The 26,153-nt window shown below is 39.6% G+C and overlaps 1 protein-coding gene across 1 annotated transcript in view; it reads right to left on the bottom strand.

Moving 5' to 3' along the window:
- LOC128684062 (5-hydroxytryptamine receptor-like) overlaps positions 1-26,153 on the bottom strand; it is a 606,485-nt gene that overhangs the window by 60,433 nt on the left and 519,899 nt on the right. The window contains exon 4 of the mRNA XM_070093582.1: positions 24,384-24,517. Coding sequence (XP_069949683.1) covers positions 24,384-24,517 — 134 coding nt within the window. The remainder of the gene's footprint in view (positions 1-24,383; positions 24,518-26,153) is intronic.

A 26,153-nucleotide genomic window follows, 5' to 3' on the forward strand; every position in this document is an offset into this window, starting at 1 on the left:
AGATATTGGCCTTACCAGCTATGTGTAATTTATATATATAAATATAGGAAACACTTAGCTGATAAATGACAGCAAATCGTCTACACAGCCGCCCCTGCAGACGAGGTCTAGAAGCTGTCGAAACCATCTCAACATGGGCTGTCAAAAAAATATAATTTTTAAGTTATAAATTACCCCTAGGGGGTGTTATGTCAGCATATTTCATACACTGGTGGCTGACGATGTACGTACTTGTTTGGACTCAAAAGTCCACACCTTACTGCCGACTATAGGTTGATTACAAACTCCTTGCGACTCAAGAACTGCGCAGTCCCCCGATCTACAAGAAATTCGTAACATACCTTGCTCTTGTAACGTGAGCTATGGTGTTCTCAACACCTTCGACAGGTATCGGTGACTTGATAGAAGCTGAAGTGTCCTTGGATGTCCACGTCTTCCATTGTCTAGGAAACGCACACTGGTACACTATGTTCCACAAGATTTGTCTTTATTCTTCACAATGTATCACAAGAGAAGCTGATCACACTTCTCTTATGTTTATTGTGTTTGAGACACTTTGTTCACACTAATGCACAGATCAGTGTTCTTTGCTAGTTATCCTGGCATCAGTGTCACTCTCCCTAGAGTCAAAGATAGTCTGGCGATGCCACACCACCCCAAGCCGTTGCTGCCCTAATACACAAAAAAAAAAAACGCTGACCTAGTACCTTGCATCCTTGTCACCTCCTCGATGAAGCAAAGCAGAATGTTTGTTTCTTGCTGTCTTAAGCATAGACAACAATGTACACTATCTTTACTATGGTAATAAAGTGGGAGCAGGATTTTCCTTAATTGTCCTGCTAAGTAAGAGATGTACTGTCTCTTATAAAAATACGCTTTGCAACACCGCTGCAAGGAGCAGAGGTCACTTGACTACGTGGCATAGCATCTGTGATCAATTACTCACTCTAGCAGTAAACAAGACGCTCGCCCCTTCTGAGAGGGCTTGGCCCCTCAGGGCTGAAAGGGCTGAAGGGGGCTGATACCCCCCTCCTGGAGAAAATTTCTCCACACTGGGGGGCGGCGGAGGTTCGCTGCAGGTGCACTATTCATCACTTAACATTAATTTGATTTTCTCACTCGCCACCACTGCTACTTGTCTTTTCTGAACAGCTTTAGTCTGTGTGGTTTCTGGAGAATCACTAATTTTGTTTTCAACACTGTGTAATTCTAACGGCACTAGTTTATTTATTGTCCGCTTATTCACTACACCTTTGTTTGAAACATCAACTGTCCTGATGATTCCATTTGCATCAGGATATATGGTCACAATTTTTCCAAGTGGCCATTGGGACCTCGGACCATCATTGTCGATAATTACTATGTCACCAGGTCTTAAGGACTTATGATTTTCAGGAACACCAGCTCCATAGAAGTGTTCTCTCAATGAGGTGAGATAGTCTTCTCGCCAAATTTTCTCCCAACATTCAATCACTTTATTAAGGTGTTTGAATTTACGTCTGAGTTGCTCAGGTTCGAAATAAGTAGGATCCTCTATGATTTCTTTATCATTCATGGGAGGAACAGGTTCGAGCCTTCTGCCATGGAGTAAATGAGATGGACTTAACACTTCTAAATTGTCCAGATCATCGGTAACATAAGTTAGAGGTCTGTTGTTGACTCTATTTTCTATTTCAGTCACAACTGTACTGAATTCTTCTAAGTCTATTCTCTGACGATGAAGAGTCTTCCTTAAACAACGTTTTACAATGCCGATCATTCTTTCATAAAATCCGCCGTGCCATGGAGATTTAGGAGGAATGTATCTCCAACGACAACTGCGTTGATTCAGCATCTGTTGTACCTCTGGTTGATCAAAGATCTTGCTTATATAAGCAGCACCAGCAACAAAGTTCGTTGCATTATCTGAAATCATCAGTCTGGGACATGCCCTTCTGGCTGCAAACCTTCTGAATAATTTGATAAAGGTTTCAGCAGACATGTCAGTGGCTACTTCTAGATGTACTGCTCTAGTCGTAGCACAAGTGAACAAACAGATGTACACCTTGATGGGAACTTTGTCAACTGTTTTGGTTAAAATTATTGGTCCAGTGTAATCTACACCTGTCACCTCAAATGGAGTGATATGACAAACTCTTTCAGAGGGATATGGAGGTGGACCTGGATACTGACATACTCGCATATCGTAGTGACGACAAGTAATACAGTCCTTTATTTGTTTTTTCACACTTTGTCGACCTTGAGGTATCCAGTAGGACTGTCGTATATGATAAAGTGTGTCAGCTACCCCACCATGTAACACGTTACTGTGGGCGTTTTGCACAATCAGTTTTGTTAGCCAATGATTCTTGGGGATCAATATTGGATGTATGGCTTCTCTAGGTAGTGAAGAATTATGAATTCTTCCTCGACATCTTATAATCTTTTCTGAGTCGAGATAAAGTCCCAAATAATTAATCATAGCAGGTTTCTTTGGGGATTTATCTTGTGTTTCTAGAAATTTATATTCTGTAGAGAAAACGTCTTTCTGTATTAGTTTCACCCAGTATTTAATGGGTTCAAGACATTCATAATCAGGTTTTATTCCTTTAATGAATTCAAAGACAAGAGCTGTAACTCTTAAGAGTTTACCCAAAGATGAGTATTTAGATCCATCAATGACTATTTCTGGTGTGTCTGCAGTATTTACACAACTTACTTCTGCTGTGTTCAAGCAGACTGCTTCTTCTGGCATAATGTGAGCTTTTTGCTGAGGCCAGTTATTTTCATTAGAGAGCCAGTTCGGTCCGTGGAGCCATAATTTATTATCCTCAAATTTCTTGAGTGGGACACCACGTGACAACATGTCAGCTGGATTCTCTTGGGTAGAGACGTGAAGAAAGAGATAATCTCTCTGCATCTCTTTTATTTCTGCTACTCTGTTCTGTACATAGACCAGCTTACTCTTATTATTTCTTAACCACTGGAGAACTGCTTCATTATCACTCCAGATCACGGTTTTCTCAATAGTGAGATGATCAAGTACTTTGTTGAGATAGACAGCTAATTTTGTACCTACATAGAGTGCTGTCAGTTCCAATTGTGGTACTGTTCTGACCTTCATAAAATATAAAAAAAACTGTTCTGACCTTCAAGGGTGCTACCCTGGCCTTTGAAGTAATTAGTGTACTTCCTTCAGCATTACTCATGTAAGCTACAGCGCCATAACCTCTGGTTGACGCATCACAGAACACATGTAATGTGTACTTGTTTCCCTCTTGACCTATTTGTCTGGGAAATGTAATTTGATGAAGTTGCTTAAACTCCCTGGATATTTCATCCCATGCTTGACTCATTTCTAGAGGCAAGTTCTCATCCCATCCAATTTTGAGTTTCCATGCATCTTGCATAAGCATTTTACCCTTTATGGTAATTGGTGAGACGAGTCCTAGAGGATCAAAACATTGTGATACCTCTGACAGTAAACTACGTTTAGTGAGTGTACTGCATGATTTATTGTTTATCTTTTTGAGACTCAAAGTATCTTCCTGTGTGTTCCAATTAAGTCCCAGCATATTGTTGCAATCAGGAATTTCAGTTTCAGGGAAATCTTCTTTGATAAGTTCCTTTAATTACTTTGAATTTGTATTCCACATCCTTAGAGGCATATTTGCTTCTTTCATCTCCTTGTTAGCTTCTTTGTATAAGGATTTCGAATCCTCCTCTTTATTCACAGTACCTTGAAGATTGTCCACATAGAAACTTTTCTTTAAGATTTCTTTGAAGGGACTTTCAGATTTCTTCAAATGTGTATTTAGAGTAGCTTCTAGTAAGAATGGAGAGGATGTTGCACCAAACAATACTGATTTGAAACGATAAGTTTTCACAGGACTTTGAGGATCATGTGGATTTTCAAGCCACAAGAATCGAGTATAATCTCTATCTATTTCTTGTAGTCCTACTCTTAAGAAAGCTTTGGAAATATCAGCCGTGTAGGCATATGGGTTTGTGCGAAATTTCATAAGCACGTCTCCAAGTTCTCGGTTAGTGAGGGTCCGGTCATCAGACAATCATTAAGACTTGCTACATCTTTATTTGCACGTGCGCTGCAATTATATACAACACGTAGTGGAGTGGTTTCAGAATCTTTTCTGACTCCATGGTGCGGGAGATAATGAGCGTTTGTCTTCAACTTATCTTCGACTATTTCCTCAATGAATTTATTGTCCAACTGTTCTTGTATGATATTATCATAAACAGTCAGTAGCTCTGGATTCTTCCTGAGCTCATGTATTTGTGCTTTCATCTGTCCGAAAGCCATGCGATAATTGCTAGGTAGATGTGGTGGATTTAATTTCCATGGTAACCTAACCCAATACTGTCCATCTTTGTATTTGACAGTGTCCAAATATTGGTTATAAGTCTGAGACTCTTGTGGGCTTGGTTTATTTACATCAATACCTATCGCATCTAAATCTCACAACTTATCAACTGGTTCATTCATTTCTTCTAGTAATGATAATTTTTGCTGTGGTACATGATCAGCGGTTATTCTCGTAACTAGTACATTTTCCACTGAATCAATATCAGCTTCTTTCCCACTTTGAGAGGGAATGGGACCACATATCATGTGGCCTCCTGCTGCTTTCAGCAAGTGAACATCATGTTTACTTACTATATTTTGCACAAAACAGTGATAATAATCACTTCCAATGATTAAATCAATTGGACTAATTGTGTCCGTCTGTATGTCAGGACAGGCTAACTTGACCTTAGCTGCTTTCAGTGCTGCAACTGTTTCTTTTAGTCCCTGGATCTGCACAGACTTAGGCAAATCATCTACTACCACAGTTTCTACTGTCTTTTTCCTGTTTCCTAGACCAACAGTGATTCTGGCTAGGTCATATGTCTGTTTACCAGAATTGTGGAAAAAACCAGCTATATCTAACTGTATTTTGGCATAGGGTTGTTTATTCAGTTTCTGCAGCACTGTTCTTCTTATGAAGGACCTTTGTGAGCCTTGATCAAATAATGTTAGCACATTGGTTTTGTGTAATTTATTAGATAACTCAACTCGAGCTATCGGGAGAGCAGTTGCTTTAAACTTATCTCTCACATTTAATGCTGTTGCTTGTTGACTTCCTGATTCTGTGGAATTCTTCTGCTGTTCAGCAAAAGTATTTGGGCATAATGCTGTATGATGCATACCCTTGCATTTAAAACACTTCTTCAGTGAGCATTTACCTCCCTTTTGTTCACCTAAACACTTGATGCGCCTTTTCAGCTGATGAACACGTTGTTTACGTGCCTCCATTGATGTGTATTGACTACAATACTGTGCCCAATGTGTTCCGTCACAAAGTACACATTTTGGAGTACGTTTATGTATGACAGTCTGTTTACTGTCTGTTGTATTCACAGCTTGATAAATGCCTATATGGGATTTCCCATTATGTGGTTTAGTGGGAGTAGTTATACTCTTTTTATACTGAGTTGAAGGCTTATTATCCACCAGATTTGTGGATTTTTCATCTTGTCTCGTTGCTTGCATGCATGAAGCTATTGTTTGTAAACCATTGCTAATTTCCTCACAAGTGAAATAGCGTTTATTGAACATAATATTTAATCGTTCAATAGTTTGTGGTGACAACTTATCTTGTACAATACCACTGATAAACCAATCACATTGCCTTAGGTCATATTTAGCACCTAGAGATCTGAGACTATTGTCTAATGTGATTCTAAATGCCTGTAAGTCTGAATAACAATGTTTGGGTGGCTTCAAGCTTGATATTAAGACTGCATGTCTAACTCTAGCCTTGTCATCATCAAAGTAATTGTCTGCTAAGACACGTAAGGCTATTTGATAATTGCCTTTGACCACCGGAAATGACTTAATCAGTTCATAGGGTTCTCCCTTCACAAGACATTTAAGATAATTGAACTTAGCAATCTCATCTATGTCAGTTCGTGAATTTACTATGGATTGAAAACCACTAATGAATTCTTCATAATTATGACCTTGGAAAATAGGTAATGACAATGTAGGTAAGCTTGGTAATGGGACACTTGTTGTTACAGGTGTAACAGGTGTTTGACCACTAGTAGTAGGTCTCTGTGACAGAGTTTTACGGCAGATAGCCTGTACTCCTGTCCACCTTAATTGTTGATCACTAAAAGTATCCAAAACATTTTTAATTTCATCCTCAGATGGATCTGATTCAAGAAATTTATTTTCATAATGTGTATAGTCTGAATTAATTATTTTCATATGTTGTGTAAATAATCCAAACTTGACCTCAAGATCATCAAAATCTGTTTGTATCTTGAGTTAATCCTATACAGACTGAAATTAGATTTTCTAAATGAGTAATCTTAGTCTGTAAAGACTGAAACTGAGTTTTCAAACAAGCCATTTTAATGGTATACTGAAAATTCTAGCACCACAGAGTGTTTAAAAAACACTGTACTGCTATAAAGAGCTGAGTTTTTATGCTTAAGTCAGCAATAATCGAGTCAGACACTACTGACCCACTAAGCTTAACCTCAGGGTCAATGACCATGAAGGGTACAGGGTACATGTGTCTGGTGTTTATGGCTTAGAGTTTGCTGCGTCAGCCTGACCACGATGATTAATCGTAAATAACGTTATACGCTTCATTCACTATACACTATAAATGTCACTGTATAACTGTAAATCACACGTGAATATTACTTACACATGAATAAATTCCACTGTTAATATATATTTGAAAGCTTTCACTTTATATATAAGTTCCTTTAATATAACAGGTAGATCTATAAGAAACAAACTTTAACACAATCTTGTCTCTTAATTTCTGTCTATAAACATTATAAACACTATGTGTATATATACACTCAGACAAACAACATCACTTGGGTTGTTGTCTTAATCAGCGATTTCTCGAGATTGGAGCAGTGGGTGCAGGGTGTGGGTGAGTCACCCAGCTCCCGTTTTCTTTGGGTGTCTGCTGGGTGAGCGCCCGTTTTCTTTTGGGTGAACGCTGGGTGAGCGCCAATTTTCTTTTGGCTGCCCATTCTCTGTGATTGAGTCTGGAGGGACTCATTTATACTGATTTATATTGTAAAACACTAGTTTTACAGCTTTTCTCGAAGGACCTTGGCTCATAGGTTATTTGTACACTGTAGTACAACATATTTGGACCACAGTGTGGTCTTTATCCGGTTCGAGCACGACCAACTCTATTGAAGATATTGGCCTTACCAACTATGTGTAATTTATATATATATAAATATAGGAAACACTTAGCTGATAAATGACAGCAAATCGTCTACACAGCCGCCCCTGCAGACGAGGTCTAGAAGCTGTCGAAACCATCTCAACATGGGCTGTCAAAAAAATATAATTTTTAAGTTATAAATTACCCCTAGGGGTTGTTATGTCAGCATATTTCATACACTGGTGGCTGACGATGTACGTACTTGTTTGGACTCAAAAGTCCACACCTTACTGCCGACTATAGGTTGATTACAAACTCCTTGCGACTCAAGAACTGCGCAGTCCCCCGATCTACAAGAAATTCGTAACACACCTTGCTCTTGTAACGTGAGCTATGGTGTTCTCAACACCTTCGACAGGTATCGGTGACTTGATAGAAGCTGAAGTGTCCTTGGATGTCCACGTCTTCCATTGTCTAGGAAACGCACACTGGTACACTATGTTCCACAAGATTTGTCTTTATTGTTCACAATGTATCACAAGAGAAGCTGATCACACTTCTCTTATGTTTATTGTGTTTGAGACACTTTGTTCACACTAATGCACAGATCAGTGTTCTTTGCTAGTTATCCTGGCATCAGTGTCACTCTCCCTAGAGTCAAAGATAGTCTGGCGATGCCACACCACCCCAAGCTGTTGCTGCCCTAATACACAAAAAAAAAAAAACGCTGACCTAGTACCTTGCATCCTTGTCACCTCCTCGATGAAGCAAAGCAGAATGTTTGTTTCTTGCTGTCTTAAGCATAGACAACAATGTACACTATCTTTGATGAGATTAAGACACATGTGCAACATCTGGGTATCTTTATTGTAGACGTTTCGCCATCCAGTGGCTTTATCAATACAAATTCTAGGACATAACTTGAAGACAGTAGAATTTGTATTGATAAAGCCACTGGATGGCGAAACGTCTACAATAAAGATACCCAGATGTTGCACATGTGTCTTAATCTCATCTTGTCGGTATTATATACCATTCGTACACGTACACTATCTTTACTATGGTAATAAAGTGGGAGGAGGATTTTCCTTAATTGTTCTGCTAAGTAAGAGATGTACTGTCTCTTATAAAAATACACTTTGCAACACTGCTGCAAGGAGCAGAGGTCACTTGACTACGTGGCATAGCATCTGTGATCAATTACTCACTCTAGCAGTAAACAAGACGCTCGCCCCTTCTGAGAGGGCTTGGCCCCTCAGGGCTGAAAGGGCTGAAGGTGGCTGATACCCCCCTCCTGGAGAAAATTTCTCCACAGGTCCAAACAGTAATCACTAGACTCACAGCTCCCAGCACTACTGTAAGTACATGCCTGTCTTGTATTCTAGTGGATTTATGGGTTGAAAGCTTCACTTTTGACCAATAATAAACTTAGTCTTTTCAGCCTTGCTCTATGTTGACTGTTGTAATAATCACCACATCTTTTAGGTATTGTACTTATCATGGAGAGTGATTATTTAAGCAGTGGGTAACCTGTCTATCTTTTCAGCTTGGATGACAGAGAGGGTCACCTGTCAATCAATGAGAAGAACTGATGGAGATGGACTAACGTCCTGAGACTTCCCCTTTTTGGATTTAATTACCTGTGCACCTGTATGAAATTGCAGGACGTAACCCCTCATCATTGCAGCGGTAAAGAACCCGCTTTCCTGTCATCGGGATATAATAATCAAGGCTATACTGTGAAGAACTAGCCAGTGGGTCGTAACCAACACCTGCGACCCCCCTCCCCCATCATCAGCAACTGCTACGATTTCAACAACACAGTGTCACCAACACCAGACACCCCTATATATAATAGCGTTGAATTCAGTTATCATTTATATTTTTAATTTTTCATTTTCTTTAATGTAGGATTAATATATCATATTTAAGTGTTTTATATTTTATATTTTCTATATAATAAAGTGTTTATGTTTGTCTGTTATTATTTCTTTTTCTATTCATTAATTTTCCTGAGGAGGAGCCAGCCTTGGTAATACTGTCTGAAGTTATTACAGGGCTGAGTAAGCCTTCACAATAATATTGGTAGAATTACTGACAATATGTTAGGTAAAAGTGCAACTAATGTGACATTTTATTGTGGCAACGTTTTGCTGCCTCAATAAAATGCCGCATTAATTGCACTTGCGTCCTTTTACCTAACATGGTTGCCAGTCACGGGGGAGGACGCTAGTGGGTCCCTCAGGGGAGATATTTTATCTTCATGTTTTCTGAATGTTTCATGACGAGTAGTTGATGGTCAGAGGTGACCCACGAGAGTGCTTCACTCTTTGATCATAATGATGAAGCGCATCTTGATCCAAGAGACTAAACTATTTGTCTTCTTCCTTGGATCATACCATATTAACTCAAATTTTACAGGAGCTGCATAAACCCTAAGGGCGTGGCGCCTTCCTGTAAATATATATATATATATATATATATATATATATATATATATATATATATATATATATATATATATATATATATATATATATATATATATATATATGTCGTGCCGAATATGTAAAACTGGTCAATTGGCAAGAACTCATTTAAAATTCAGTCCTTTCTGAAATTTTCTCTTATACGTTTAAATATATATTTTTTTCATTAATGTTAATGTAAAAAATTTTAATTTTGCACCAAAAGAATCTTAGAAAACTTACCTAACCTTATTATGAAAAGAGCAATTTATTTTAGCCTAACCCAACTAAATATATTTTAAATACGTTTACAATAATTTAGTACTAAACAAACACAATCAAATATATTTTTTCCGTTAGGTTCAGAATGATTTTGGCGAAATTATTGCATACACAAATTTTCACTTGTCCTTTATGGCAAGATGAGCGTTGCTATTTAAGCCAAGATGGCAAGTTCTGCCTATTTGGCACGACATATATATATATATATATATATATATATATATATATATATATATATATATATATATATATATATATATATATATATATATATATATATATATATATATATATATATATGTCGTGCCTAATATGTAAAACTGGTCAATTGGCAAGAACTCATTTAAAATTAAGTCCTTTCTGAAATTTTCTCTTATACGTTTAAAGATATATTTTTTTCATTAATGTTAATGTAAAAATTTTTAATTTTGCACCAAAAGAATCTTAGAAAACTTACCTAACCTTATTATAACAAACACAATTTATTTTAGCCTAACCCAACTAAATATATTTTAGATTTGTTTACAGTAATTTAATACTAAACAAACTCAGTAAAATATATTTTTTTTCGTTAGGTTCAGAATGATTTTGGCGAAATTATTGCATACACAAATTTTCACTTGTCCTATATGGCAAGATGAGCGTTGCTATTTAAGCCAAGATCGCAAGTTCTGCCTATTCGGCACGACATATATATATATATATATATATATATATATATATATATATATATATATATATATATATATATATATATATATATATATATATATATATACATAAATATATGTAAAATAAGAAATAGCCACAGCTGAAGGAAAGTTCATGAATTATTTTATTGCTGTTTATTCACAGAGGACAATAAAGAGAGCAGAACTGATACTGAAAGACAAAGAGTGCGGAAATATATTGAAAAAATCAACAGTATTCTAGACCCACAAACTAAGCTCATCTTACAAGCAACGAACATAACTACTTAGCTCACCTGCTCCAGAAATAGACTCGATGTAAATAAAGCAATTAACTTGACATTCACACACACTTACCTATACTCAAAACTAGTTGTGCTTGCGTTACCGGCAGTCACCACGAACAAACGAGATAAGATTACATTGCTTCAAAAAATGGAAATTCAACTGGTATAAACAACACTAAGTTGATATTTTACCTGGAAAAAACGGTAAACAGAATGCTTGAGATTACACCTCTGCGTCTACACTCTCTGACACTTGTTTACAGTGCTTTGAGACCTATAAGATCAACAAATACAGCGGTCTGCTACCATGCTATAGCTTCGTTCCACTAGGATTAAAGATCCTTGAAGCTTGAAGCAAGTAAGCACCCAGAGAGTTGGATAACAAACTCATCACAGAAACCAAAGACTTCAGATTGACCAGTTTTCTTTTCACGAAACTTAGTGTTGCATCAGGAGAGCAAATGCCTGTAGCATTCTGGGCACACGGACCACCACCGAGTTGGTGATATAGCTTGTGTCATGACACACATCTTGTTCTTTTTCCAAATATATTTTTATATGGGATGGTACGTGAAGAATTTACTCTAACAGCTCCTGGGAGAAATCTCCAGAATTTTTTTTTCTGAAGTACGTCTATATTATTCTCCTAGACTGTGGGTTCTTTCGTATGTGTCATATATATATATATATATATATATATATATATATATATATATATATATATATATATATATATATATATATATTTGAATATATATATATATATTTATATATATATATATATATATATATATATATATATATATATATATATATATATATATATATATATATATATATATATATATATATGTATGTATGTATGTCGTGCCGAATATGTAAAACTGGTCAATTAGCAAGAACTCATTTAAAATTAAGTCATTTCTAAAATTTTCTCTTATATATATTTTTTCATTAATGTTAATGTAAAAATTTATAATTTTCCACCAAAAGAATCTTAGAAAACTTACCTAACCTTATTATAACAAGAGCAATTTATTTTAGCCTAATCCTACTAAATATATTTTAGATTTGTTTCAATAATTTAATACTAAACAAACACAGTGAAATATATTTTTTTCGTTAGGTTCAGAATGATTTAGGCGAAATTATTGCATACACAAATTTTCGCTTGTCCTATATGGCAAGATGAGCGTTGCTATTTAAGCCAAGATCGCAAGTTCTGCCTATTCGGCACGACATATATATATATATATATATATATATATATATATATATATATATATATATATATATATATATATATATATATTTATATATTTATATATATATATATATATATATATATTATATATATATATATATATATATATATATATATATATATATATATATATATATATATATATATATATATATATATATATATATATATATTTATATATATGTATCTGACACAGAGACATGCTTCAAGGGGGAGGAAGGGAAGCACCTTGCAGAGGAGTCGTCATTGAAGTAATTAATGCCACCCTTATATTCCAGTTTTATTTCCTGCCATTTCTCGGGCGATGTATGACTCCTAGGGGTTTAGAGAATTGCCATGTATATAGTAATAATAATAATGATAATATATACATCTGGCGTCGCAATTTTTTTTTTTATGATCGTGAGGAAGCGTTAAACCCGTATGAGTCATACAATGCCTGGGGAAATGGGAGGCAATTAAAATTGTTCCCCCCCCAAAAAAAAAAAATAAACTAACAAACAGAAGGACAACTTCATTGACTCGGATTAGGAACCGCTCACCAGCATCACGGGACCTACCTAATGAAGGGTCTGGCATCCCAAAAACTCGGCTGCCGACCGAGTCAGCTGACTAGACCGAGAGACAGGTCTCAGACCATGAATTTGACCCCAGATTCTGAGTCCGGTCTGAGCAGACAAAGAGTTACGGCGCTATAGTACAGGGTGTTTCAAAGTGATGGACCCGATCTTAAAATATACTGCTTTGAAATTGGGTCAATCTCTTTGAAACACCCTGTATAAAGTCAATATCACAACGAAGAAAAGTTATTTGTTGATGATAGTCAGAAGTCAAATGTCAGCAACTAGTGGTCACGTCTAGAGTGTAACAGCCTTTCGCTAGCGTCTGATCGGAGGTCAAATCATGACTCAGTTGAAAAGTCAGGCTCGTTGGCAAGGTCAAGACTCAGTTGACTAGTCAAACCAGGGGCCAAATCGGGATTTAACTGACAAGCCAATGGGTTAGAACCCTACTCAGCTCAGTAAAATCTCCACGATTTCGGGAGTCTTTCATAGCGGTTTTGAAGGGACTTGAGCTAAAGCTTACCACAGATATTCAGGTGTGAGGGTTGTCTCCTAAAACCTGCATTTGTGGCTACTGCTGACCTTTCTAGTATGTATAGAAATACACTAACAAGATGGAAGAATCTTGTTAGGTAAGACACATATGCAACCGATAGGTATCTTTATTTCGAAACGTTTCGCCTACACAGTAGGCTTCTTCAGTCGAGTACAGAAAAGTCGATAGAAGCAGAAGAGACTTGAAGACGATGTAATCAGTCCATCACCCTTGAAGTTTTGAGGTGGTCAGTCCCTCAGTCTGGAGAAGAGTATTGTTCCATAGTCTGAAACAATACCTGTCGGTATTTTATACCATTTTAATGTTCACGTGGAAGAATCTTATTAGGCCGCCATGTCACTGTACGTAGTACACCGGCCTGCTGGTTTCAGGACTGGTTTTCACTGAGTTTAAGCCGCATGCAGTTTAGTGAATCAGAAAATGTCAGTTTAGTTGACAAGCCAGGTTAAAGGTCGAACCAAAACTTAGCCGACAGGTCTACTTACAAGTCAATACTCAGTTGACTAGTAAGTGAGCCAGTTCAACTTAAGGTGCCACATGGGTCAAATAGGGTACAGGGGTTATGGGACAGGTCAGACAGAAGTCATGTCCGAATAAAATATGAATTCAGGTGGAGGTGTTTGGTCATGCCATCGTGAAATAATTAGGTCAGGTCGGGGGAAGCATTACGTCATTACTACGCCATCAACTGCTGGTGTCACACTCGACTCTCCACAAGATTGTGCACAGAGAAAGACACAGGCGTAATTCAAGGAGTAATCACTCTTGGCGAAAAGCTTCCTCAGTACTTTATCTATATACTTCATTTACATACTTTATCTATATACTTTATTTATATAATTTATCTACACACTTAACCAAGACACGTTTCCAGAAGAAAACGGACATCGCGATTCAGTGACACACCAGTTCTTCACCAGCATCCCACTTCCCAGCTCGAAATTCAAAATTCAGCTATCCGGCCTTCGTGTCTTTGCATTCTATCTACATATCAGTTCTTCAGATTTCCCACAAGATTAATCCAAAAGAAGGTTTGGTAAAAGACATTTTGGTCACTTCAAAATACAGCCTGTTGGTATCACACACCATTTTCACTAAAACGACTCCCTTCACCATATCAATGTACGACTTTTAGAAAACTCTTAATGAATACATACTAAGCCGTATACGTCTCTCGATGTGTATGATCTGAATCTTAAAAATGAACTTAGTTCTTCCCTGTAAATTCTATCACCTGCAGGACACCCATTAAGGTTGCCTGAACACTAACATCAACAATGCTCTAATCTCTAAAGAAAGAATTAAAGGAAACTTTCTGCACCAGTTCACTGAGATATATACACATGGGGTATATTCTGTGTCTTAGAACTGTCAAACAGTAATCAAACCGATATTTTTTGAGCGAGGCATTTTGCATTTTATATCGGATATGTATCACTGAAGCTTTGAATTAAAATGTTTTAAATAGTTTTTTCAGCATGACACTCTGTACTGGTATATATATATATATATATATATATATATATATATATATATATATATATATATATATATATATATATATATATATATATATATATCGTGCTGAATAGGTAGAACTTGCGATCTTGGCTTAAATAGCAACGCTTATCTTGCCATATACGACAAGCGAAAATTTGTGTATGCAATAATTTCGCCAAAATCATTCTGAACCAAACGAAAAAAATATATTTCACTGTGTTTGTTTAATATTAAATTACTGTAAACAAATCTAAAATATATTTAGTTGGGTTAGGCTAAAATAAATTGCTCTTGTTATAATAAGGTTAGGTAAATTTTCCAAGATTCTTTTGGTGCAAAATTAAAATTTTTTACATTAACATTAATGAAAAAAATATATCTTCAAACGCAAAAAAGAAAATTTCAGAAAGGTCTTAATTTTAAATGAGTTCTTGCTAATTGACCAGTTTTACATATTCGGCACGACATATATATATATATATATATATATATATATATATATATATATATATATATATATATATATATATATATATATATATATATATATATATATATATATATATATATATATATATATATATAAACATATTCTTCAGGAGAACCTCAGTGACTCATCAGGAATGCGGGTCCCTAGCTACGCCAGTGCTGTCATCGAATGGGAGACACTTGCTGCTCTAGCACCGAAACCTAGTGTAGCACAGGCCTACAAACTGTCAAGTTGAGATGGCCATCATAGCCGGAAAAGTGCTTACCAATATGCATAGGGCTGTAACATAAGACAGGGAGACTGCCCATCTCCAATCTGTGAGCGCACCTCACTCTGGGGACTTCCTCCAAACAGTTCCCTTCTCGGCAATGGGAACATGCCTCAACCCTAAGAATCTTCGTATTGCAATGGCTCCTCGCCTTGCTGTCCCGATCCACACCGAATATACGTGTATTTTCGGAGATGTGCAAGCCGATCTATATGGTTTACATGGTCTTAACTGCTCCAAAGCCAAGGGCTGGCACGCAAGACACAAAGAAGTCAATGACATCATAAAGATAATCCTTGCTACTGCTGGATGTCCAGCTGTAGCAAGGCAGTTCTCACAACCCAGCAAACGTCCCTGATGGGATCACCATCTATCCTTGGAAGAAGCTCTTAACATGAGACTATACCTGCGTGTCGACGCTGGCTGACACCTACATCCATCACAGCGTCGGGCGACAGGGAGGAGCTGCTCATCACAAGGAGGAGTACAAGATTACAAGGAGGAGTACAAGATCGGCCAACAGTATCAATTTGTCCCAGTGGAATCAGAGACCTTGGGATCATGAGGAAAAAATGCCACACGTTTCAAGACTCATGAACACCACTAGGGACCCGAGGGCAGCCACTTTCATGTTCCAGCGCCTCAGCGTGGACATCCAGAGGGGAAATGCTTGCTACTGACTGGGCTCGTTTCCGGTCTCGGAGATGGTGGAGACTCATAATCTTTGTTATATTGTACCAATGTATTCATGTTTGTGCTTTTTTGTCAATGTATTCTGTATGTAAATAAAGTTCACATAGAATATAGGGGGAGGCAGGAGAAAATTGCTTTCAAACAGCTCAGGGGAGAGCCTTGAGTTTTCCCTGAGGTACGTTTATTGTCTTCTCTGAGGATGAGGGCCCCCAGTCCAGTTCTGGAGATGGTACCTCCCTATAGCTTTTATTTTTATGGAGTACATATAAATATATATGCAGAATAACAACTGTGAAAAAAATAGTGGAATCACGAAAGCGCTTGGAATTTCACAATTTTCTTCCTAGTGGTTATTTTGCATATTGCGATATCACCTGTTTAATGTGATGTTATTTCATATGTATATTTACACACACACACACACAGATGAATCACAGGGATGTTAGGAAGTATTTCTTCAGCCACAGAGTAGTCAGTAAGTGGAATAGTTTGGGAAGCGATGTAGTGGAGGCAGGATCCATACATAGCTTTAAGCAGAGGTATGATAAAGCTCACGGCTCAGGGAGAGTGACCTAGTAGCGATCAGTGAAGAGGCGGGGCCAGGAGCTCGGACTCGACCCCCGCAACCTCAACTAGGTGAGTACACACACACACACACACACACACACACACACACACACACACACACACACACACACACACACACACAGTGTGTGTATGTATAATCCACCACAGAACTGCAGGAGGCCAAGAGAGGAATATGAAGAGAGCAACAGAGCAATGGTGGACACACTTGCTGAGGTGGCAAGAAGAGCTCACTCCAGCAGAGCAAAGTTGCTGGTTATGGGGGATTTCAATCACAGGGAGATTGACTGGGAAAACCTGGAGCCACATGGGGGTCCCGAAACATGGAGAGCCAGGATGTTGGACGTGGTGCTGGAAAACCTCATGCACCAACATGTTAAGGACACTACCAGAGTGAGAGGGGAGGATGAACCAGCAAGATTGGACCTTGTGTTCACCCTGGGCAGCTCAGACATTGAGGATATCAAGTATGAGAGTCCCCTAGGAGCTAGCGACCACGTGGTTCTGTGCTTTGAATACATAGTAGAGCTGCAAGTGGAGAGAATAACAGGAGTAGAATGGGAAAAGCCTGACTATAAAAGAGGGGACTACATAGGGTTGAAGAACTTCCTGCGGGAGGTCCAGTGGGACAGAGAACTGGCAGGAAAGCCAGTAAATGAAATGATGGAATATGTAGCAACAAAATGCAAGGAGGCAGTGGAAAGGTTCATTCCCAAGGGCAACAGTAACAACGGGAAGACCAGAACGAGCCCCTGGTTTACCCGACGGTGTAAGGAGGCAAAAACAAAGTGCAATAGAGAATGGAAAAAGTACAGAAGGCAGAGAACACATGAAAATAGGGAGATCAGTCGCAGAGCCAGGAATGAGTACGCACAGGTAAGGAGGGAGGCCCAGCGACAGTATGAAAATGACATAGCATCGAGAATCAATACTGACCCGAAACTGTTGTATAGCCACATCAGGAGGAAGACAACAGTCAAAGACCAGGTGATCAGATTAAGGACAGAAGGTGGAGAACTCACAAGAAATGATCAGAAGGTATGTGAGGAGCTGAACAGGAGATTTAAGGAAGTTTTTACAGTAGAGACAGGAAGGGCTGTGGGAAGACAGCACAGAAGGGAACATCAAGAGGGAATATACCAACAAGTGTTGGATGACATACGAACAACTGAGGAGGAGGTGAAGAAGCTCTTAAGTGACCTTGACACCTCAAAGGCGATGGGACCGGACAACATCTCCCCATGGGTCCTTAGAGAAGGAGCAGAGATGCTGTGTGGGCCTCTAACCACGATCTTCAACACATCCCTTGAAACTGGGCAACTACCTGAGAAATGGAAGACAGCTAATGTAGTCCCCATATTTAAGAAAGGAAACAGAAACGAGGCACTAAACTACAGACCTGTGTCTCTGACATGTACTGTGTGCAAAGTCATGGAGAAGATTATCAGGAGGAGAGTGGTCGAACACCTGGAAAGGAACAAGATTATAAATGAAAACCAGCATGGGTTCATGGAAGGCAAATCTTGTATCACAAACCTCCTGGAGTTTTGTGACAAGGTAACAGAAGTAAGACACGAGAGAGTGGGTTGGGTAGATTGCGTTTTCCTAGACTGCAGGAAGGCCTTTGACACAGTTCCCCACAAGAGATTAGTGCAGAAGCTGGAGGATCAGGCACACGTAAAAGGAAGGGCACTGCAATGGATAAGGGAATACCTGACAGGGAGGCAGCAACGAGTCATGGTACGTGAAGAGGTATCACAGTGGGCGCCTGTTACGAGCGGGGTCCCACAGGGGTCAGTTCTAGGACCAGTGCTATTTTTGATATATGTGAACGACATGATGGAAGGAATAGACTCTGAAGTGTCCCTGTTCGCAGATGACGTGAAGTTGATGAGAAGAATTAAATCGGACGAGGATGAGGCAGGACTGCAAAGAGACCTGGAGAGGCTGGACATGTGGTCCAGTAACTGGCTTCTCGAATTCAATCCAGCCAAATGCAAAGTCATGAAGATTGGGGAGGGGCAAAGAAGACCGCAGACAGAGTATAGGCTAGGTGGACAAAGACTACAGACCTCACTCAGGGAGAAAGACCTTGGGGTGACCATAACACCGAGCACATCACCGGAGGCACACATCAACCAAATAACCGCTGCAGCATACGGGCGCCTGGCAAACCTGAGAATAGCGTTCCGATACCTTAATAAGGAATCGTTCAAGACACTGTACACTGTGTATGTTAGGCCCATACTGGAGTATGCAGCACCAGTCTGGAACCCACACTTGGTCAAGCACGTCAAGAAGTTAGAGAAAGTACAAAGGTTTGCAACAAGGCTAGTCCCAGAGCTCAAGGGAATGTCGTACGAGGAAAGGTTAAGGGAAATCGGACTGACGACACTGGAGGACAGAAGGGTCAGGGGAGACATGATAGCGACATACAAGATACTGCGGGGAATAGACAAGGTGGACAGAGATAGGATGTTCCAGAGAGGGGACACAGGGACAAGGGGTCACAACTGGAAGCTGAAGACTCAGACGAGTCACAGGGACGTTAGGAAGTATTTCTTCAGTCATAGAGTTGTCAGCAAGTGGAATAGCCTAGCAAGTGAAGTAGTGGAGGCAGGAACCATACATAGTTTTAAGAAGAGGTATGACAAAGCTCAGGAAGCAGAGAGAGAGAGGATCCAGTAGCGATCAGTGAAGAGGCGGGGCCAGGAGCTGAGTCTCGACCCCTGCAACCACAATTAGGTGAGTACAATTAGGTGAGTACACACACACACACACACATATTTATATGTATATATATATATATATATATATATATATATATATATATATATATATATATATATATATATATGTCGTGCCGAATATGTAAAACTGGTCAATTAGCAATAACTCATTTAAAATTAAGCCCTTTCTGAAATTTTCAAACTTGACTTTAGAAATGTCTTTAATATGGTAAAGAGAGATGCTGTCTTGCCAGCTGTTCGGAATCGCTTCCCCAGTCTTTTTCCCTTCATTTCAGCCGGCTACAGCAAACCCTCAATTCTTTTGTTTGGAGAACATGAAATTCTTTCATCAGAAGGTGTTCAGCAGGGTGACCCACTAGCTCCACTTCTCTTCTGCTTGGCAGTAAGAGAACTAACTTCCAGCCTAAGCAGCGAGCTCAATATCTGGTACCTGGATGATGGCACTCTGGCAGGTACTGAAGAGTCCCTGGTAGGGGACCTACAACTGGTGAAAACACAGGGAGAAGACTTGGGACTCATCCTCAATCCCTCCAAGTGTGAAATCATCACAGCAAACCAGGAAATAATCAATGCTGTGCGAAGAATCCTCCCAGAAGTCTCTACCACCACTCCGTCCAACATTACCCTCTTGGGAGCACCGCTGGGTCACCTGGCCATCGACACAGTCCTCAAGGACAAATTGAATGACCTGATGAGAATGGAGGAGAGAATAAGCAATCTTGATGCCCATGATGCTCTGTATCTCCTCACAAGGTGCCTTACTATTCCAAGACTCACTTCCTCAGGTGTGCACCCTCTTTTGACAACCCAACACTCGACGAATATGACGCACACCTGAGGTCAACCCTTAAGAAGGCACTGAACCTGTCACTAGAGGATCAGCAATGGGATCAGGCAACCCTCCCAGTACGACTGGGAGGTATAGGGGTGCGCAAAGCAACGCATGTTGCTTTACCTGCTTTTCTGTCTTCATGTTTGGCTTTCAGTGCTTTAGTCAAGAAGATTGTTCCCGAACGCTTGAGAGACATGGTAGGAGCTCAAGACCCCAGGTTTACTGAAGCAGCGATTCGGTGGGACACCCTTACAGATTCCTCCAGTAGACCAGCTCCTCCCAAAGAACACAAACAGTCCCACTGGGACAAACCGATCATGGAAAAAATCGCCAACACAATGCTCTCCAACGCCTCAGGAAAGGACAAAGCTCGTCTCCTGGCAGTGAAGGCACCACACTCAAGAGATTTCCTGTTTGCTGTTCCCAATTCCTCCTTGGGCACTCGACTAGACCCACAGGCCATTCGGATTGGTGTTGCTCTTCGCCTAGCCGCCCCCATCCTCACCGAACATAGGTGTATTTGCGGCAGGGCGATAGCTGATCAATTCGGACTTCATGGTCTCGTGTGTCACACAGCAGAAGAGAAGTATGCCAGGCATGAGGAGGTCAGTGATATCATAAAGAGAAGCCTCGCCACAGCCCGTTGCCCAGCTCAACGGGAACCCCAAGTGCAGAGGTCTGACGGAAGTCTAAAGCGTCCTGATGGAGCCACTATGCTACCTTGGAAGGATGGAAAGCTGATTGCCTGGGACTACACATGTGCCGCCACATTGGCAGACACCTACTTGCCATACTCCGTAGTGGAAGGGGGTGGAGCTGCCAGCCACAGGGAGACTCAGAAGATCCGCAAATATGAAGACCTTCCCCCTTGCTATAACTTCATCCCAATAGGGTCAGAGACCCTTGGATCATGGGGCAAGTGTGCTCTAAAGTTCCTAATAGAGCTGGGTAAAAAGCTCATCATAGAAACAAAGGACCACAGGGCGACCAGCTTCCTCTTCAAGAGACTCAGTGTTGCGATCCAGAGAGGAAATGCCTGCAGCATTCTGGGCATGCGGCCCACCGCCGGGGAGCTGGACGAAGTATTCGAGATGTAGCTCTGAGTTACCTATGTTGTTTTACTTTGTATCGTAGTTTTGTGAATGTTCTGTCAATGTATTTTGTCTTTAAATAAAATATATATATATATATATATATATATATATATATATATATATATATATATATATATATATAGAACCATTTTCCAATGTACAGCATGAGAGATTCATATTACCACTTTCATTTGCTTTTCTAATGATAATTTATGGTATATATAATCACCCCGAAAATCTTTCTCTTTACTGTGTCTTTGTGGTCGGTCGTAACATATGACAGAATAAATAAAAGCAATGTTCTCTTTTTCCCTTTCTCCCACTTCTATTTTTGTCCATTTATCAAGATTATTTTGTATCTTCATTAAATGTGTGTGTGTACGTGTGTGTGTATGTTTGTTGGATTGTGTACGTATGTATCTCATTTTGTGTAGATAGTACTCTTACCTGTTGTGCGTAGTACTCACACCTTATGTGCATAGTACTCTCACCTTGTGTGTGTAGTACTCTCACCTTGTATGTGTAGTACTCTCACCTTGTGTGTGTACTACTCTCACCTTGTATGTGTAGTACTGTCACCTTGTGTGTGTACTACTCACACCTTGTATGTGTAGTACTCTCACCTTGTGTGTGTAGTACTCTCACCTTGTATGTGTAGTACTCTCACCTTGTGTATGTACTACTCACACCTTGTATGTGTAGTACTCTCACCTTGTGTGTGTACTACTCACACCTTGTATGTGTAGTACTCTCACCTTGTGTGTGTACTACTCACACCTTGTGCGTGTAGTACTCTCACCGTGTGTGTGTAGTACTCTCACCTTGTACTCGCTGCAGTAATGAGAACACTCTCCACAATTTTCCCACGTGATTGTACCCCAAATTGAAAGACAAGTTTGTGATCATTAAGTCGAGTCTTTCCTCATCTCTGTCGAGAGTCGACTCTTAACGTGTTGGTCGTGAGAGAGAGAGAGAGAGAGAGAGAGAGAATGAAAAGGACTATAGATCCTGGTTCCGTCTGTTCGTCACCATCAACACAAAAACACATGACATCAGTATAAGTAATGCACACCATCAGTATAGGAAATATACGCAATCGGTATGAGAAATATACACGATCGGTATAGAAAAAAATGTCATTAGCACAATCAATACTTGCCATCAGCATAATTCTACTCTAAGAGGATAAACAGCATATTCCGTCAGCACAAAAAAAAAAATATATGCGACGTCAGCTCAAGAAATATTCTCCAATAGGACAGACAGTATATGCTGTCAGCACACACGAAAAAATACATGCATTCTGTACAAGAAACACAAGCCACCAACATTACCCACACATGCTGTCATCATAGCAACATACGGTCTCACAAGTAGGCGATATATGCATCACCAGCGCTAAGAACACGAGATATATGTACCAACTTCGTCAAAGGAAGCGGCACAAGTGCGATATGGACACGACTTAGGCACAGCTGGAAACTTTCTCCTGGGCAAGAGGTAAAAAAAAAAAAATCCACAGCTTTCTCAAAGTTTGAGTTATAATAAGTTTGATCAGGTTTAGTCAGCAGTCCTGAAAGACCCTCTTTTCTTACATGACCTCATTATACTACGTTCATTATACTAAGTTCATTATACTACGTTCATTATACTACGTTCATTATACCACGTTCATTTTGCCACGCTCATTTTCTTACATGTCAGTGTCTTAATGTTGCCTGTAAACTTGTAAATGATATGTTCTTTATTCTAAGTTATCAGTTACGTTAGGTTGATGTAAGTTAGGGTTGGTTAAGTTTCATTACTTTAAGTTGGTTAGGTTGGATTAGGTTAGGTTACATTAGGTTAGGTTAGGTTAGGTTAGGTTAGGTTAGGTTAGGTTAGGTTAGGTAAGTTAAAATTGGTTAAGCTAGGACGGCTTACATTAGGTAAGTTATAATTATATTAGGAGAGGGCAAGTTAGTTTGAGTTATTTTAGAAAAGCTTAGGTTAAGGTAAGCGTAATATACATTCGCACATTATTTAGTGATAGCATGTTCATTTATTTATTAATTATTAATGTTAAATTTAGGATTAGTATTACGCTGAAGGGATACCTTTAGACTGTCTCTAAGGAAATGTCCGTAGCCTGCGTCGGTAACCACATCTCTTCTTTTTTCTAATTATCATTTTATAATACTGCTGCACTGTTGGGTTGTATGCAGTATCCGTGATACTGAGTGAGTCAGAGTGGAGTTGATGTCGCTGTCTGGCATGTTAGAGTCTCTCATAAAAAGCAGCAGACGTGGATACCTTTCGGCGATTGCAAGAGGCAGGAGCATCCATCTCGAATCTCTCATTTCCCTTACTTGCTTAGAGGTGGTGAGAGAGTGAGTTCTGTCGAGGTTGAGTCCGCTTGAGCAGCGCCATATCTCCATTAACATAGTCTCACATGTTGGTACTCATTACTTTTTTACGCGTTATATATTTTGGAACTCGCACATTTTAAAGCACCACAATAGTACAACAGCAGCAGCAATAACAACAACATATTCGTGCACAGCTCCACCCCGGTACTTACTTCGTACAAGGGAGCACAGCACAGCACCAGCACAGCCCTTATCTTGTACATAGCAACACCATATCACCAGCACGACACCACCAAAACACCTCGTATGCAGTTCACCATAGTATTTCTTTACAGCACCGTTACAGCTCTTGGTTTGTACACAGCACCACCAAATCACCAGTACAGCTACCATAACAGCACTTACCTCATACTCAGCACCAGCAAATCATCAGCACAACTCCACAGAACTTACCTCGTACGCAACACCAGCACAGCACTTACCTCGTACACAGAACCACCAGATAACAAGCACAGCACCACCACAATACTTACCTCGTACACAGCACCCAGAGGCATGACCAGGCAAGCTACCATAAGGTCGGCGACCGCCAGAGACACAATGAGAAAATTGGCTACTTGTTGAAGGTTCCTTTCAAGCAGTATGGCGGCGATGACGAACACGTTGCCTGTGGGAGAGATACTTGGTCTTAGTGATGGAGGCTGTGGTGGAATGATGGGGGCTGTAGTGGAATGATGAGGCTGGGATAGAGTGGTGAGAATTGTGGTGGAGGGGTTGTGACTGTGGTGGATTGATCGGAGCTGTTGGGGGCTGTGTTGGGATCTGGAGTGTTAATAAAGTATAGAATGAAGATATAGAATGTATTGGAGTGGCCGGTAGTCAATGGCTATAGTGGTGTAGGTGGACTGTCATGGGAATGTTCAAGTGACTGGAGGTCAAGATTGCATTGGGGTTGCTGGAAGATGTTTGGAAGTGCCTTGAAATGTTTGAAGAAGATTTACGGTACATTAGAATAGTTGAAAAGTTTTTTGTAGGCTCTATAGTGTCGAAAGGTGTTTAGAGTGCGTTGGAGTACGTTGATACTTTAGCTTTTCAGTGGTCCACATGCTGGAGTTTATTCCCTGGAACAGTACCAGAAAGCTTATATGTTTCCTCTTCAACATTTTCTGAGAAATGACACTAAAATTTTGGAACACCTGGAATGCAGTGAGCTCACCACTTCCTCTTCATCACCGCCAAGGTGGAATAGTATTTCCAAACTGATCCATTACCATCAATCACCACTGGAGAAACTACGTATAGTTACTCAAAAAATCAGAGATAGAGGAATTAATGAGCGACTTTAATGGATTCCGTCACACGCTGAATTATTTCTTCATGATAAAGTTGATAAATTAGTCAAAGAAAGTACCCTGAAGGAAGAAGGAAAATGTAGAATATAACTTTGGTATATTTGTGTCTAGCATTACGAATAATGTTGGGAGAGAAGTAAATTATGAAAGTTAATGTCCTAGGAATGCAGCAAGACTGAACAGATTTGTCACTCGCTATGATAACATGATCATAGATAAGCATGTTTACGAAGCAACTTGCAATGTGAACAGACTGACTGATGTAGTAACCAAGCTTAGGATTGCTGATAAGTACCTCTGGTAGTGTGGCAGACACACACATGATAATTACACTAAATAAGATTCCAGATATATTAAGCAAATGTCCTAAAAAACCTGCTGGCAACAGTTAAGACAATTATAGATATGTTGTAAATCCAGATGTATTCCTGTAAACTCTTTTGGAGACCTTATTTCTAGGCCATTGAATATCTGTTAATCATCTGGGGTTTAATTTCTAGGCCTTTTGCGTATCCATATACTCTTGCACTACCGTTCACAGAATGAATATGGTGTGCACAATATACTAGCCTCTAAATATCCATCACCACTATCACCAATGTCACAACTATCATGACCGTCACCATTACCAACATGACTACCATCATAATCATTATCACAATCACCACTACGACTACACTCACCCTCCACCACCATCAACACCATTAACAATATCACAATCCATTCCACTATTACAGTTACTACAGTTACTACTACCACCTCCGTCATCATCCACACCCATACCACTCCCACCGCCACACCCACTACTCTACAATACACACCTCCACTACCACACCACCGCCAACACTACCATACCACCACCATCACCACTACCACCGTTACCACACCACTGCCACTACTTCCACACCACCACCACTACCACCATCAAGACCACAACACCGCCACTACCCC

Source organism: Cherax quadricarinatus, chromosome 3 (assembly GCF_038502225.1).
Source record: "Cherax quadricarinatus isolate ZL_2023a chromosome 3, ASM3850222v1, whole genome shotgun sequence".
Taxonomy (NCBI): Eukaryota; Metazoa; Arthropoda; class Malacostraca; order Decapoda; family Parastacidae; genus Cherax; species Cherax quadricarinatus.